This window comes from Rousettus aegyptiacus, unplaced genomic scaffold, assembly GCF_014176215.1.
Source record: "Rousettus aegyptiacus isolate mRouAeg1 unplaced genomic scaffold, mRouAeg1.p scaffold_m13_p_4, whole genome shotgun sequence".
NCBI classification, from domain to species: domain Eukaryota; kingdom Metazoa; phylum Chordata; class Mammalia; order Chiroptera; family Pteropodidae; genus Rousettus; species Rousettus aegyptiacus.
Genome location: NW_023416307.1, coordinates 153,712,115 through 153,725,254, shown reverse-complemented (window position 1 = coordinate 153,725,254; position 13,140 = coordinate 153,712,115). Strand labels below are relative to the sequence as shown.

Below are 13,140 nucleotides of genomic sequence, written 5' to 3'. Positions count from 1 at the left end.
GGGTGTGACGGGGCCCGGGCCGGGGTCCGAGTGTGTTCCTTCTGTGCTGCTTTAAGTGGGGCTCTCCCGACGTCGTCCCAGCTCCTGGCCGTGGCTAGAACCACTGGGCCGTCCTTGCCCTGAGGCACCATAGTGAACTCTGACCTTCCAGTGCCACCCCTGCCTGGAGACAGGGCAGGTCCCCACTGGGGTCAGACATTATTCCCACCATCAGCACCATGCCTGTCCATAGAGGGCCAGTGGAGGCCCAGGTCAGAGGTCAGGGAGGCAGCTGGCGGGGCAGGTGGAGCCCGGTCTGGACTCCTCCAGGCTTTCCCAGTGGCTCCTCTGTTTGATTTCGAGTGGCCCCTGTCCTTCTGGGTGCCTGCTGCCTGGCCACACAGGAGGGTACTGGTCCTATGAGTAGGATGACCTTCGCTACAACCCTGTGCATGAGCAGTCCAGAGGCTGGACCCTGAGGGCAGAGTCGGGGTTCCCCCCTGGTGACAGGGTGAGTACCCAGCTTGAGCAGAGGGCCCTCTGCCATCTCTCTGCCTCCTCTCTGCTCCGAGACCCTGGGCTCCTCCCCCACGCCGGCCCGCATGCCTCTCCTCGTATAATAATGATCAGGCTCCAGGTCAGCATCCAGGTTTGACTCCTCTGTGCGTCCAGCACTGGACTCAGACCCTCGAGGGCCTATCGGAGCAGAGGAGAGTGCAGCTTCCTCCTGGGTCCCGGTGCCCGGCCTCAGGGCTCCACCTGGCTGCAGCTGCCCCTTCGCCTCTTGGTCACCATGTCTCCCTCCAGCTCATCCTAATCCAGACTGGGAGCAAAGTCAGGGGAGGGAACTTGAGCCTGGCCTGGGCGCCACCTCCCCCCGCTGGCTGCATCACCCTCCACGTAAATGCTCGAGGGATGGGGCATCCTGAGAGGTCATGTCGGGTCACAGATATGAGAAGGCACTCGGCTTTATTTACAAATCTCTGCAGGCTGCAGGGACGGTGGGCTTTGCCAGCAGCATCCCTGCCTCAGTCTCCAGGCCCAGGTCCGAATGCCTCAGCAGATGCTCGCTGCTGCCTGGAAGTCCCTCTATGCCTCACTCCTCCCAAAGGATTCAGTCCCCAGGGGGCCTGTGGGCCCCCACCTTCTTGTCAGCAGTGCCTTCTTGGGCTCCGCAGTCGGGAACGGTAGAAGAGGAAGCTGCGTGCCATTCCCTTCAGCAGGGGGAAGGCTGGTTGCCGCCTCAGCCCCCAAGGCCCCCTGGGGCGATCCTAGGGCCCTGACACCTCCGACCTCACCCAGCAGAGAAAGGGCCACAGAACAGTCCAAGGTCCCCTTTGGCTTCTCAAATATTCCCTGGATCCTCAGGACAGGGCGCAGCTGCCAGCCTTCTTCCCTTCTCCTCCTGGCCGGCTGCCCTCGGCCTCGTCCACCTGTGACCCACCGCGGCCGCCCCCACCCCTGAGTGCCCAGGCTCCACGCTGGCCTCGTAGCTCCATCGCAACGTGTCAAAGTACGTTCCATTGCCTGGAACTTGGTCTGCTGGGCTGGGGTTCTGTTTCCAGGCCACCTCTGCTCGCCCCCTTGGGCCAGAGCCCCTGCCAGGTTTGGGGCAGCCCCCCCGGCCACTAGGGCTGCTGGCTAGCCAAGTCTGAGAACCTCCTGCTGCCACAGCTTCCCCTGGCGACCCTCTCCCTCCTCGTGGCCAGCCCGGTGTGGCCTCGCACCCCAGTCCATCCAGGGGCCACCCCCTTGCAGAAGTCGACCACATGCCGTCACCCCTTTAGAGCCACTGCTGTTTCTGGCAGAAGGGATGGGACAGAGGTGTGTTTTGTGTGTGTGTGTGGGGGGGGGGGGTTCTGCAGAGGGACAGTGGCTCAAGACCAACTTTGCTGAGTGGCCACGTGGATGGGGTAAAGGAGTAGAGTCTGGGCTAGGAGGGAGGACACCTGCAACATTGTACCTGCCCCTGCCTGGCTATAAGGTCATGGCCATGGGCCTGGCAGCTGCCTCCGAGCAGGGGGAGGATGCTCTACAACCCGTATGGTCCATGTGTGAGCTCAGAGTCCGAGATGCCTGGACCCTGGCCAGGACTCGAGCCCCAGGGCCTGCCAGCCCCAGCTGCCACCTCCAGGAAGCCCTCCTCATTTCTCTCCTTTCTTCTTCTTGGCCTCGTTCTTCTCATCCTCCTCTACCTTGATGGCCACCGTGTCCACACTGTCCTTCTTCTTCTTCTTCTTCTTATCATCTGTGGGGTAAAGAGGCAGCACGCGACGGGAGTGAGACAGGGCCCTAGGGCACACCGCGGCGCCTCCCACGCCCGGCCCTTCCTTTCCTTCTTCCTTCCCCACCCCTGCTACCTGCAGAAGAGCGCCTCGTTTCACCTGCCCCTCAGTGGCCCAGTTCTGTGCTCTGGTCTCCGGGGACAGAGCTGGGTTCCCTCCCCCTGAACCTACTGCAGGTGATGGGGAGCCGTAGGGCGACTCTGGGTGGCAGGACTTAGGAACGGGCTGGCTCAGCAGGTTCGGGAGGTGGCGCGGCCGGGGGGCCTGGGCCCGCTCACCTCCGGGGACCTCCGTGAGCTCGTTGAGGGGCGGCACGGTCTCCAGCTTGTCGGTGTACATCTTGGCTGCCTTGCGCTGCAAGTACCGGGCTTCGATCTCCTTCCGGGTCCGTGGCACACGGCAGTTGAAGACACAGCACAGGGTGATGACTATGAGGAGAGCAGAGTGGGCTTGGCCAGGGCCGGAGCTCGGACCCCCCGGGAATGGCATCCACACCTCAGGTGCGCCTCCGTCTGCCCATGCGTGTCTCACCGGAGAGACGCCGGCGGGGCCCCCGCATCCTGACAAACCCCTGCGGGCCCTGGCATTTCCAAGTTGTCTTCCCCGAGTAGGTGATACAGGCTCCATTCGTACAAGGGCCCGGTTCTCGGGTTAATGCTCTGCTGTCACTGTCTTGAAATTCTTAATGAGTTCTGAATGAAGGGGTCTCATATTTCTATCTGACACTGGCCCTGTCGTGGGTCCTGGTTCTGAGGGTCCTTCTGACTGGATCGAGAGTTCCCGGAGGGCAGGGCGGAGGGCTGCCCCATGACTCTCCAGCGTCCTGGAGGGGTCCCATGCTTCCGACCCAGGCCTCTGGGCTCCTAGCCTTTCCTCTCCGGGCTCCTAAGAGCAGGGCCACAGTGGCCTCAGACACTGGAGGACATGGCTATGGCCTCCTCCGCCTCCCTGAGGGCCAGCCTGGGCTGCTCCTGGCTGTGGCAGCTGTGAGAGGGCACAGACCCTGCCCTGGGGCGTCGCCTCAGACGGAGTTATTCCAGGAGCGGTTTTCCTGCCGAGGGCGGCTCTGCCCACACGAGCTGGGCCGGGGCACGGAGCTGGCCTGTCTAGTGATGGGCATGGCAGGGCAGGGCTGCCAGGACCTGGCTGGATCGAGTTTATTTTTCTAAGGCCCCCACAGTCTGACCACCTTGGCCCCGGCCTCGGGGGAGGGGATGGAGCTGCTTCCTATTATAAATCAGATGACCAGACATAACTTCCCGGCAGACTCCTGGGGACAGGAGGGCCGGGCAGGACAAGGCAGGCCTATTTTGGGGAATATGGCCTGGGCTGGAGCACCCTCTGGAGTCATCCTATGCAAACCATTCAGTCAAATACTGTGGCCTCACTAAGTCTCACCCAGACTCACAAAACGAAAGAAAAAATGAATGAACGAATGAATGAATGAATGAATGAAATGGTCTCAAAGCCTTTGCTGCTGAGGACAGGACTGGACCCTTGAATGGATGGATGGGGGAGCAAACAGTATCCGGGTGCACTCTCGAGTGGGGGACTGCACGAGGGCCCCTGCTGTCTGGGGTCGACCTGAGCAGGCAGCGGGGCTTTCGCACCCAAAGAGCTGGGTCCCGGTCTTGCCAGACCCCTGGGTGTATGCCTGGGGCCCAAGGTTTGTCCCCCACCCTGACCCTACTGGGTCGGGCCACCTCTTCCAGCTATCCACCAGGCACTCCCTTGGGACCATGCCCACTCAGGCTCTCCACAGGGACTGGTTCCAGGCCCTGGGAGGCCTGGGCTTCAAAGGAAACTCACAGGGCAGCTACCGGTGGCCAGAGCAGGGCTCAGACACTGCCCCACGCAGCCTGGCTCGGTCACTTCCCTACAAAGAAGGAGAGAAACAAGGTGCCTTGGATGGAGTTCCAGGGCCCAGGCAGGGACTTGGGGTATGAGGCCCCAGGCTGGAGGAGGCCCTCGGAGACACCCACCCAACCCCAGCTCCTGTCCACAAGACCCCGGGGCAATTCTCCACTATCAGCTGCACCTCCTAGGCAAGAGCAGAGGGAGAAGCAGGACAGCCCTTTCCTGCCCAGGAGACAGGACTATGTCATCGCTACTCCCTAGGGCCCTGCGTGGAGGTAACGAGGGCTCCCCAGCTGCTCAGGGGCCTTTGGGACCATCCCTTACCCTTTGCTAGGAAATGGGGTGAAGACTCAGAGTCGGTCTGTGTGGCTAAAGTCCAAGTGCCTCTTTGGGTCCCACACTGCAACTCTCCTGTGTGGTCCCAGCTGGGCAGAGCCCACGGGAGGCCATTGTGTGTTTTGAGGTCTCACAGTGTCCTCACCCCAGGGTGGCCCGGAGCTGCTCCCTGCACCTGCACCCTGGACTGCTCCTGTGGACACCTGGGCTGGGGCCGCAGCCACGCCCGTCTGTCTGTGGGGCCCCACCAAGAAGCCTGACTGGTTCTCGGCCTTGGCCGGGAGAAAATGCAGCTCTTGCTCAGATCCTGCTCCTACCCCGGCCGGCCGCGAAGAAATGGTGGAGGGGTGGGGCGGGCGGTTCCCCGCAGAGAGGGCGCTGCTGGCGCCAGGGGACGCACATGCACATCAGATGTCCTGTTTCCCTTGGAGACCCCACGTCCAGATGGGCCTTGGCTGTCAGCTGTGGCCTCAGGGGACCTCGACCAGCTCCAGCTAGAACTGTAAGTGCCACTTCAGCCCTGCCCCGAGGTCGGTCACTCGGTCAACGTCCTGCAGGGGTTACTGAGACCGTGGTGGAGGCCGATTCCTCCCACCTCTGCCCACACCATCCCTTCCGCCCGGGCGCCTTCCCAGCAGGTCCACCTGGAAACCCCGCCCATCCGCAGCTCAGAGGGCCCCTCCGCTCTGAAACCTTTGCAGGGGGAGTCGGTTTTCTTCTCCTCACTGCCTGCCCCCCACCCCCTTGGCCTATAGGACCCTTCCTCAGACTCTGTGCCATGGAGGTCTCCCCCGCCAGAGTGGCATTTCCTGCCCCCTTTCCCCAATTCCAGACCCCCTCCCCAGAAGGATGACTGGAAGGAGCATGCCCAGCCCATTTCTGTTGTGACTTTGCATCAAGCAACTCCCCGTCTCAGGGAAGGATGGTGGTCTCCTGCTTTTAATTGAGGTGGGTGTGAGTCATTCGGAGAGATGGTATTTGACAAAGGAGGATTTGCAGCCTGGGAGCCGCATCTGCTGGGCATCTGGGGAGCCTCCGAGCTGAGCTGCAGCCAAGGGCGGCCTTGCTGGGGCCCCTGGGTGTGGGCCCTTTAAGCTGGCCAAACTGCAGGAAAAGCATCAGGAGGCCCGCTATAGGGAAAAATGACACGTCCTCGTCCTGGATCATGGAGTCCCCTGTAATTACCATAATTGCCATGAATACTTCAGGTCACCACCGGCCTGTCAGCCCTCCACAGGGACTGTGTGTGGATCAGGAGGTGCCAGAAACCGCAGTGGGCCTCCTGCGGGCGCCTGGCCTGCTTGCACTGCCCGGAATTGCTGCTCTGAGCCCCTGGGGGTGGAGCTGGGGGGGGGGGTGATGCTCCCACTGTGGTGTGTCAGGGAGGGCGGGGAGCAGCTACTCACTGATGGACAACACGAAGAGCGAGAAGATGCCCACCACGTGCCACAGGCGCATGTCCCAGAACACCACCGTCTCCTTGGTCAGCGGGGGCGGCTTGGGCTTGGGCGGTGCTGTGCTGGGCTGCGGGTCAGAAGAAAGGGGGCTGAGCCGGGCCGAGGCCAGGGGCTGGGACTGGGCCGAGAGACGCCATGGTCTCAGCAAGGCCTCAGCCCAAGCATCCCAGAATCCGCTACAATCGAGTGTCTTAGGCGTCCACAACCAATCCCCTAGACCTTGGGAAGTTCCAGATTTAGAAAAAGAGAGGAGAGCAGAGCCCCAGAACCGCGGAGCAGGGGACTTGGAGTGCGAGGGTGGCTGATGCTTGAGGAAACCAAGGGCCGTAGGGGCAAAAGGAGATGGCCCGTTCTCATCAGGTTCAAGGTGTCTCTCTTCAGGCAGCCTGCAGGTCTCTCCTCCCGCTCCGGTCCTAGGCCCCCACAGGCAGATGGAGACTCAGGACCAAGGCCAGAGACACGTCCAGGTCTGGGTTGCCCTGGGGATTTTGCTCTCACGTACTCTCAGTGGGGGGCGGGGTGTGTGGAGTCAGGGCCTGTGACTCTGATGCCCGGCTAGGACCCCCACCAGGTGACCTCGACAGTCGCCTACCCTACCAGAGTCGCTTCCTCTGACCAGAAAGCTAGGACAGAGTCCTCACCGAACAGGACCAGATAAATAATTGGTCTGCAGTACGGCAGTGACATCTGGAGGCCAACAGATGTAAGCATGGCCGGAGAGGTCTGAGCAGAGCAAAGACAGAAGGCCACCTCCCCCCTTCCCAATGGGACCCATGCTGTCCTGGGGGCTCGCGGCGACATCGGCCTGCCCTGGAGGTTGGATGGGACATGGCTCTGCCTTGGGGATCCGAGGGGGACATGGCCCTGCTCTGGGGAGGGGGGGGGGTCTGAGCAGGATTTGTTTCTGGTCCGTGGGACCGACGGGGCTATGACCTCTGTCACCAAGCTTGGTGGAGCAGATGGAAGTTAGCGCCTAGGAGGAGAGAGGACCCCGGGACGACTGTGCAATATGTTGTCCTCTGATTAACCCATTTCCCGTTTGCCTAGAGAATGCTCCCCGGCTGTGCGTGCGGCTGCAGCCTGTCCCCCGAGATAACTCATGGATTACAGCCCGAACCTCCCCCCCCCCCAAAGTCTGCCACAAAATATTTCCCTTTTATCATTATTTTTTGCATTGCTCTAGTATGTAGATAGTCTTTGGAAACAAATGACATCATTTTATTTTTAACGGTCTGTTTTTACTAGTGGTATTTCCGCTTACAAAATGTGGTCATTCTCGAGTGCTGCGAACGTCAAATCCTAGAAAATGTCGCATTCTTACGCGCAACGTTGAATTGGCGCCCGCAGCGAGCTGCGGGGATTTTTTTGTTGTTGTTGTTTTTTGTTTTTCCTAAGCGGGAAAAGGGTTAACCAAACAAGGACAGACGTGAGGAGTCTCTTCAGGCTCTCTGGGAAGGAGAGGCAGCCCCTGGGTCACCACGCACCTGGTCTCCCCTCAGGCCATAAGCACGGACGGGGCCCCCACCACAAGCCAGGCGCTCCCTCGTCTAACGAACACGGCCCTTTGGCGCGTGTCTGGCGCGCTTGGAGAGGGACGGCAGCCCGTCCCAGGTCCCCGGGGGGATCTCGGTGCCAGGACTCGTTCTGATTCCCCAGCTCTTTTCTCTTAGCCAGGGGAGCCGGGGTGGGCACCTTCTCTAGGCTTCAGTTTCTCCATCTGTAACTGGAGTGCTTTGCTCCAGGCGTCTCTGGGAAGCTCTCGCTACCCAACCCCAGTGACAAAATTGACAGGAAGACAGACACCCCTCCTCAGCATCACCCCAGGGGCCTGGATCCGACACATGCATGTGATGTCGGGCACGTGTGCGGGTTTAGGGTGAGGGGTTGGAGCACATGTGGGGTGGAGCACACACGCGGGGGAATAGGACGCGCCCGTGGCTGGAGCACACGTAGGTGTGGTCGGCACACGTCGGTAGTGTCAGGGCCAGGGACTGGGCAGTTGTGGGGGTCTTGGGCAGAGGGCAACAGGTAGCAGTCAGGCATCTCCTTGTGGTGGGCACTCCCGGGGGCTGAATTCTGAAGCTCGGAGGCCCCAGCCTTCACCGGATCCGCAGCTAGAATCGGGGTGATGCCATGGACCCCATGGGCCGGGGTGGGTGGTCCCATGAACCCCAGCGCTGCCCACCTTCCTGGTGCTTCCCCAGATCTCCCAGGCTTGGCTAGGCCCTTGCTCAGGCGCTAGGCAGGTGGCAGGTAGGAGGACTCCAAATGCAATTTCCCTTCGTGAGCTGGGAGAAGACGTGCTCCTGGGGCCCGGGAGAGTCCTTAGCTCAGCATTGACTTGACCCCCACCCTCAGCCTCTCCTGCCCCCAGGTCAGCTCAGTTTTCGCACCCGAGGCTTCAGGACAGTCAGTGAGGGGCCCGAGTACACGCCGCGTGGCTCCCGCCAGCCGGGCTCCCCTTACAGGGATACTGGAGCTGACATCTGACTCCAGCCCAGCCTTCTGATCACACCCCCTGATCAACAGCAGGGAGAGGCTAGCTTTGGGGTGCAGGGCTCGGTCCCCATGTCCTTCAACCCTCTAGTTCAGAGCTGTGTCCCCTCGGACTTCCAGGATAGAGCTTTGTCCTCCCTCTCCCACCTTGCCCCCTAGAACCTGCCGCTTCAGGGGTCTCCCGGGTGTGTCCCTGCTCTCTCGGCTCTGTCCTTGCCTGCACGGGCTCCGTCCTGCCCTCCTTCTTGGCCCTGTCTCTTGGGCCTTCTCTCTCTGGCCTCATGCTCCAGAATTCTGGGGTCTGGTCTGCCTCTTTGGCTCCCCTTCCTGCGTCAGCAGCGACGGGGTACAGAGGGGCCAGGGAGGCTGCAGATGGCCCCTACCCTGCCCCTGCCAGCCCTTCCTGGCCCCAGCCAGGCTCCTGGTCAGCCAGCCAGCCATCTTCCTCGCCTCTTCCTACGCACTCGGCAGCTCCTCCCAGTTCTCCCTACAATGGTCCCTTTTCCGATGTCTCCTCCTCTGTCCAAACCAGGACTCATCACAGTTCCCGCCTGCTCAGAAACCCCTGCTAGCTCCCCATTATCCCCAGGACCAAGACAGACCGCAAGGCCCTGGGTCCTGTCCTTCCTGCCCTTCCCCTCCAGGGCCAAGGGCTTGGCATGGAGTCGAAGCAACACGTGGCTGCTCTGGAAGGGGTCTCTCCTCCGCCCGTCCCCAGCCTCCAGCTCGGAATGCCCTCTCCTCCTTCCCCAGGCTGTCTCGCCCATCAGGTGGGGGACCCTGGAGGATCTCTGGAGGCAGAAGCTGCTGCCTCCAGCCGACCCTGAGAGCAGGGATGAGATCTCTGCTATCAGACGGGAGGTCACTGAGACCAAGGACTGTGCACCCCTCCCCCCACGGTCCGCATCAGACTAAAGACTGGAGGAGAAGTGCTGAGTGTCCCCATCAGACTGGGCACCACTGTATCTCCCAACGGGACAGGGAATCCTTAAGATCAGGTCAGGGTGAGTGTCCTCCATCAGAAATCAGGGGCTGTGCCCTCTCCATCAGACCAGGGACCCTAGATTTGGGGCTGAATCTCCTCCACAGCCTGGAAGCGCTTAGGGGCAGGGCTGGGTCACCCCATTAGGCCAGGTCTCCCAGGGCAAAAAGAAGGGAAAAGGCAGCTCCGGGCCAGAAGGGCGCTCCCCACCCTCCACCTGGACTGGTGCCAGCCACCCCGAGCCCCCACGCGCCGCCCAGCCTCACCTCCACCAGCTGCCCGGCGACCCCCGCGAGGCAGAGCCCCAGCGCAGCGCCGCCCAGCGCCCAGAGAGGCCCAGCGCCCCGCCGCCGCCCCGCCATCTTCACCCCGGCGCCGCTCCGCCACAGGTCCGGGAGCCGAGCGACGTCCGCCAGGCCGTCGGCCCGGTGACTGTCCCCTGGCCAGCTGGCGCTCAGCAGCGCTCCGGGCGCAGGCTGCGAGCGGGCATCACTTATTCATGGTCGGTGTCTGGTTGCTGTGCCGCCCGCCCGCACATCAGTGCGGGTGGAGGGCCCGCCCCCTTCCCGGCTTCCCCTCCCTTACCCCAGGACCGATGCAGGGTGCGAGTGGCTGGGAGGGAGGACCGGCCGGGGTCAGGCCCTTGAACAACAGGTCCCGCCTCCCTTCCCCGCTCGGGCCTCAGTTTCTCCAACTGGAACAAGGGGAAGGGGCTGGAATCTGCTGATGTAGGAGGCCCTTCCCATGCTGACGTTCTGAATTTGAAAAACTACTGGACCCAGGTGTGTGTGTGTGTGTCGGGGGCATGGCAAGCAGGTTGCCATGGTGACAGGCGCTCAGGGATGTCCTGGGCTTTCTGGGCTGGCTTCCTGCCCAGAAGCAGCTCTGGTCACCCTGGACACCAGAGCCGGAGGGAGGATGGGGAGCAGAGGGATAGTACTGTCAGAGCCACCAGCCTCGGGTGCTATGGAAGGTTCCTGAAGGAGCCCGCATATGCGGCCCGCAGGTCAGAGTGGGCTCCTCCTGAAGGGCTGATTCTGGCTGACCCTGACCTCACACTGAACCTGGCCCACATCACACCCTGGTCCTGACCCCAGGGGGAGCCTTGACAACACCAGGGGTGAAGGGAGGGAGGTTCTGAGGGGCTGCAGAGACTTGGGGAGGACTTTGGAATAGGAGTAGGGAGGCCCGGGTGGGGAGAGTCCTCTGGGCCATCTCCCTCCCCTCTCCTCTCCTTTCCTTCTTTCCGTTATTATTAATCTTCTGCCTGCTGAGTGCTGGAGAAGCGGCTCAGGTGCTGGACCTCTGCATACCTCATACCTCATCACCAAGAACACCAGTGGAGACCTGCACGGGCTGGAGTGCTCTGGGCCTGAGGCCTCTCAAGGAGACCCTCGACAGTGGGTGGCAAAGTCTGGGGGCCTGGAGGTGCTCGGCCACCCCATCCTCTCCAGGTTTGCCCTGGCCAGGCAAACAGGAATTCCACTAAGTCACTTGCTGGAGCTCTCCGTCTGCGCTCCACTTCCTCATTCCATCTGTCACGGGCCAGGCTAGGGAAAGCCACACTGATCAGCCAGGAAGGTCACCCTTGGGACATGGGGTCAGAGAGGACTTGAGTGATCTGGGCCGGGGTTAGTGAGCCTACCAGTGGCCCCGAGCAAACCATTCCTTCTCTCTGCTGATGTGTTCATCAATGGAACGGAGAGGGCAAGACGGCCAACACAGGGCTGATGTTGGATTATGAAAGCTGACGATTATGGGGGTGCAGACTGCATGCTGGCTCTCCTCGGCAGGACGCGTGGCTCAGCCCAGGAGGGCAGGGGTGTCATTGTTTCCCGTAAAGTTCATCGTCTTTCCATCCGAGAGGCAGGATAAGGCCAGTGAAGAACTCCGAAAGGGATGTGATCGTGTGTGTCCCCACTGTGGTCTGAGATGGCCACGGCTTCCAGTGGGCCGCACGTCTCTGCAGGCTCTTAAACACAAGCTCTCAGTGATCGCCCTGTATGCTGTTTATTTATACCCTTTTCCCAGAGCTTTTTACTCAACACGAGCATCCTAGATTCCCCGAACCCTTGTCCCAAAGGCACTATCAAATACGGTTGCACAGGCTTTGAAGTCAAACTGACCTAAAATAACGATGTCCCAAAAGTCTCGGTGCAGTTTTAAGGTTTACTAACCTCAGAAGTATAAAGCTACAAATTTATAGGAAACACTACTTGAAAGTTTAGCTATTTAAATTTCCTTTTTTTGCCCTCTGAAAATGGCAAAAGTTGACTGAAAAAAAATTAAAGCTGTTCTTTAAATTCACAAAACTAGATTAGCATCGAGAAAATCTAAGTAATTAAACTTTCCAATTATGTTTCTTGTAAATGTGTAGCTTTATACTTTATAACTCCCGAAGTCATTAAAACTTAAAAGACTTCCACGGCACAGTCACATTGAGAGCCGTGAGACCTCCGTGGGCTACTTCAACCTCTCTGAGCTTCACTCCATCGTCGGTTGAATGGGTATGACTCTAGTGTCATACCATCTGCTGGTATAGTACAGCCCTCAGGAAACACTAGTCACTGTGATTATCGTCATTGTTGCTAAAGGCAGTGTGACATTACACCATGTAAAAATTCAACAATGCCTGTCCAATCGATGTTGAGCGTCTGTGTTATTTCCAATTCCCCAATGTTAAACACCATGGGGAGAGGAACATCCTGAAAGCTGAAGCCTTAGCCATCTTTTTCTTCTTCTCTTCTTTTTACTCATGAAAAACTGAGGCCCAGAGAGGGGTTGTGTCTTCCTGCCCTGCCTAAGGGCACTCGGGAACTGGAGCCTCAAAATCAGTCTTCAGCCGCTAACCCAGGACTCTATCCACTGTCCAATACTGTGTCTACTTCTTATGAGGTCTCTGTATCCCCCTGCACCCCACCCCCAGTTGGGCCTATTAGGTCTGGACCCCAGGTTCCCCAACCTGGCTCCCCTGGGAGACAGTGTCCCCTCCATGCATGGTGTCATGAATGCTGGCCTGTAGGACCCTATTTGTCCTTTGTGCACTATTTTTAGCTCCTGTGAGTTTCCTGTAGGGATCCAGTCCAGCTCCCAGGAACTCCGGATCGGAAGCCATGAGCAGAGTCAGTGGCAGTGGCGAGGGGACATGGTGGAGCATTGTCTCCTGGAGCCTAAAATCTCAGAGCTCGAGGTTCAGCTCTAGGGAAGCAGGGGGTAGGGAGCAGGGGTCTCCCAGTCACAGAGTCAGGCTGGGATCTGGCGCACCTTGGACTTAGTCTGGCCTGGGGTGGGGGCTGGGGCCTGCTGGGAGCTGGCAGTCACCGACCATGTTGGCCCTGGGCCCAGCCCAGAATAGTTCTGTGGCTGGACAGGGCCTGAGTGATACCCGTGTGTGCATATGCATGTGCTTGTGTCTCGAGGCATTTGTGTACACGCGTGCACATGCACTTTGCACTCGCCTCTTCGTGCGTCTGGGTGCCTCGTGTGCGTTCCATGGAGCAGTGTATAAGTCTGTATGCGTGTGGCTGGGCACGTGGTCTGCACACATGTGCTCATGAGCGAAGCTGCCACCTGAGTTGTGCGACACAAACGTCCTACCAGTGAGCTCACTAGTAGATGGGTCTGTGTGGCACAAGTGAGTGCACATGCCACCACATTTCCGTGACTGTGGAATCGTGTATGTGTGTATGTGTGTGCAGGGGCTGTGGGAGTGGGGTGGACAAGTGGAGTTGGGCGAGGGCCTTTGGCT

General features: G+C 60.1%; 1 protein-coding gene across 1 annotated transcript; it reads right to left on the bottom strand.

Moving 5' to 3' along the window:
- Positions 1-931: 931 nt before the first annotated feature.
- TMIE (transmembrane inner ear) lies at positions 932-9,881 on the bottom strand. Its single transcript, XM_016141254.2, has 4 exons — positions 9,659-9,881; positions 5,864-5,981; positions 2,543-2,692; positions 932-2,227 (listed from the first exon to the last, which is right to left on the bottom strand). The coding sequence occupies exons 1-4, from the start codon at positions 9,752-9,754 to the stop codon at positions 2,124-2,126; spliced, it is 468 nt and encodes a 155-aa protein (XP_015996740.1). The 5' UTR covers positions 9,755-9,881; the 3' UTR covers positions 932-2,123.
- Between the last annotated feature and the right edge of the window lie 3,259 nt (positions 9,882-13,140).

Coding starts and splice junctions, on each gene's coding strand:
- TMIE (XM_016141254.2), bottom strand. CDS start 9,754: ATGGCGGGGCGGCGGCGGGGCGCTGGGCCTCTCTGGGCGCTGGGCGGC. Junction 2,693..5,863: donor GCTCTTCGTGTTGTCCATCA/GTGAGTAGCTGC, acceptor CTCTCCTCATAG/TCATCACCCTGTGCTGTGTC. Junction 2,228..2,542: donor GCTCACGGAGGTCCCCGGAG/GTGAGCGGGCCC, acceptor TTTACCCCACAG/ATGATAAGAAGAAGAAGAAG.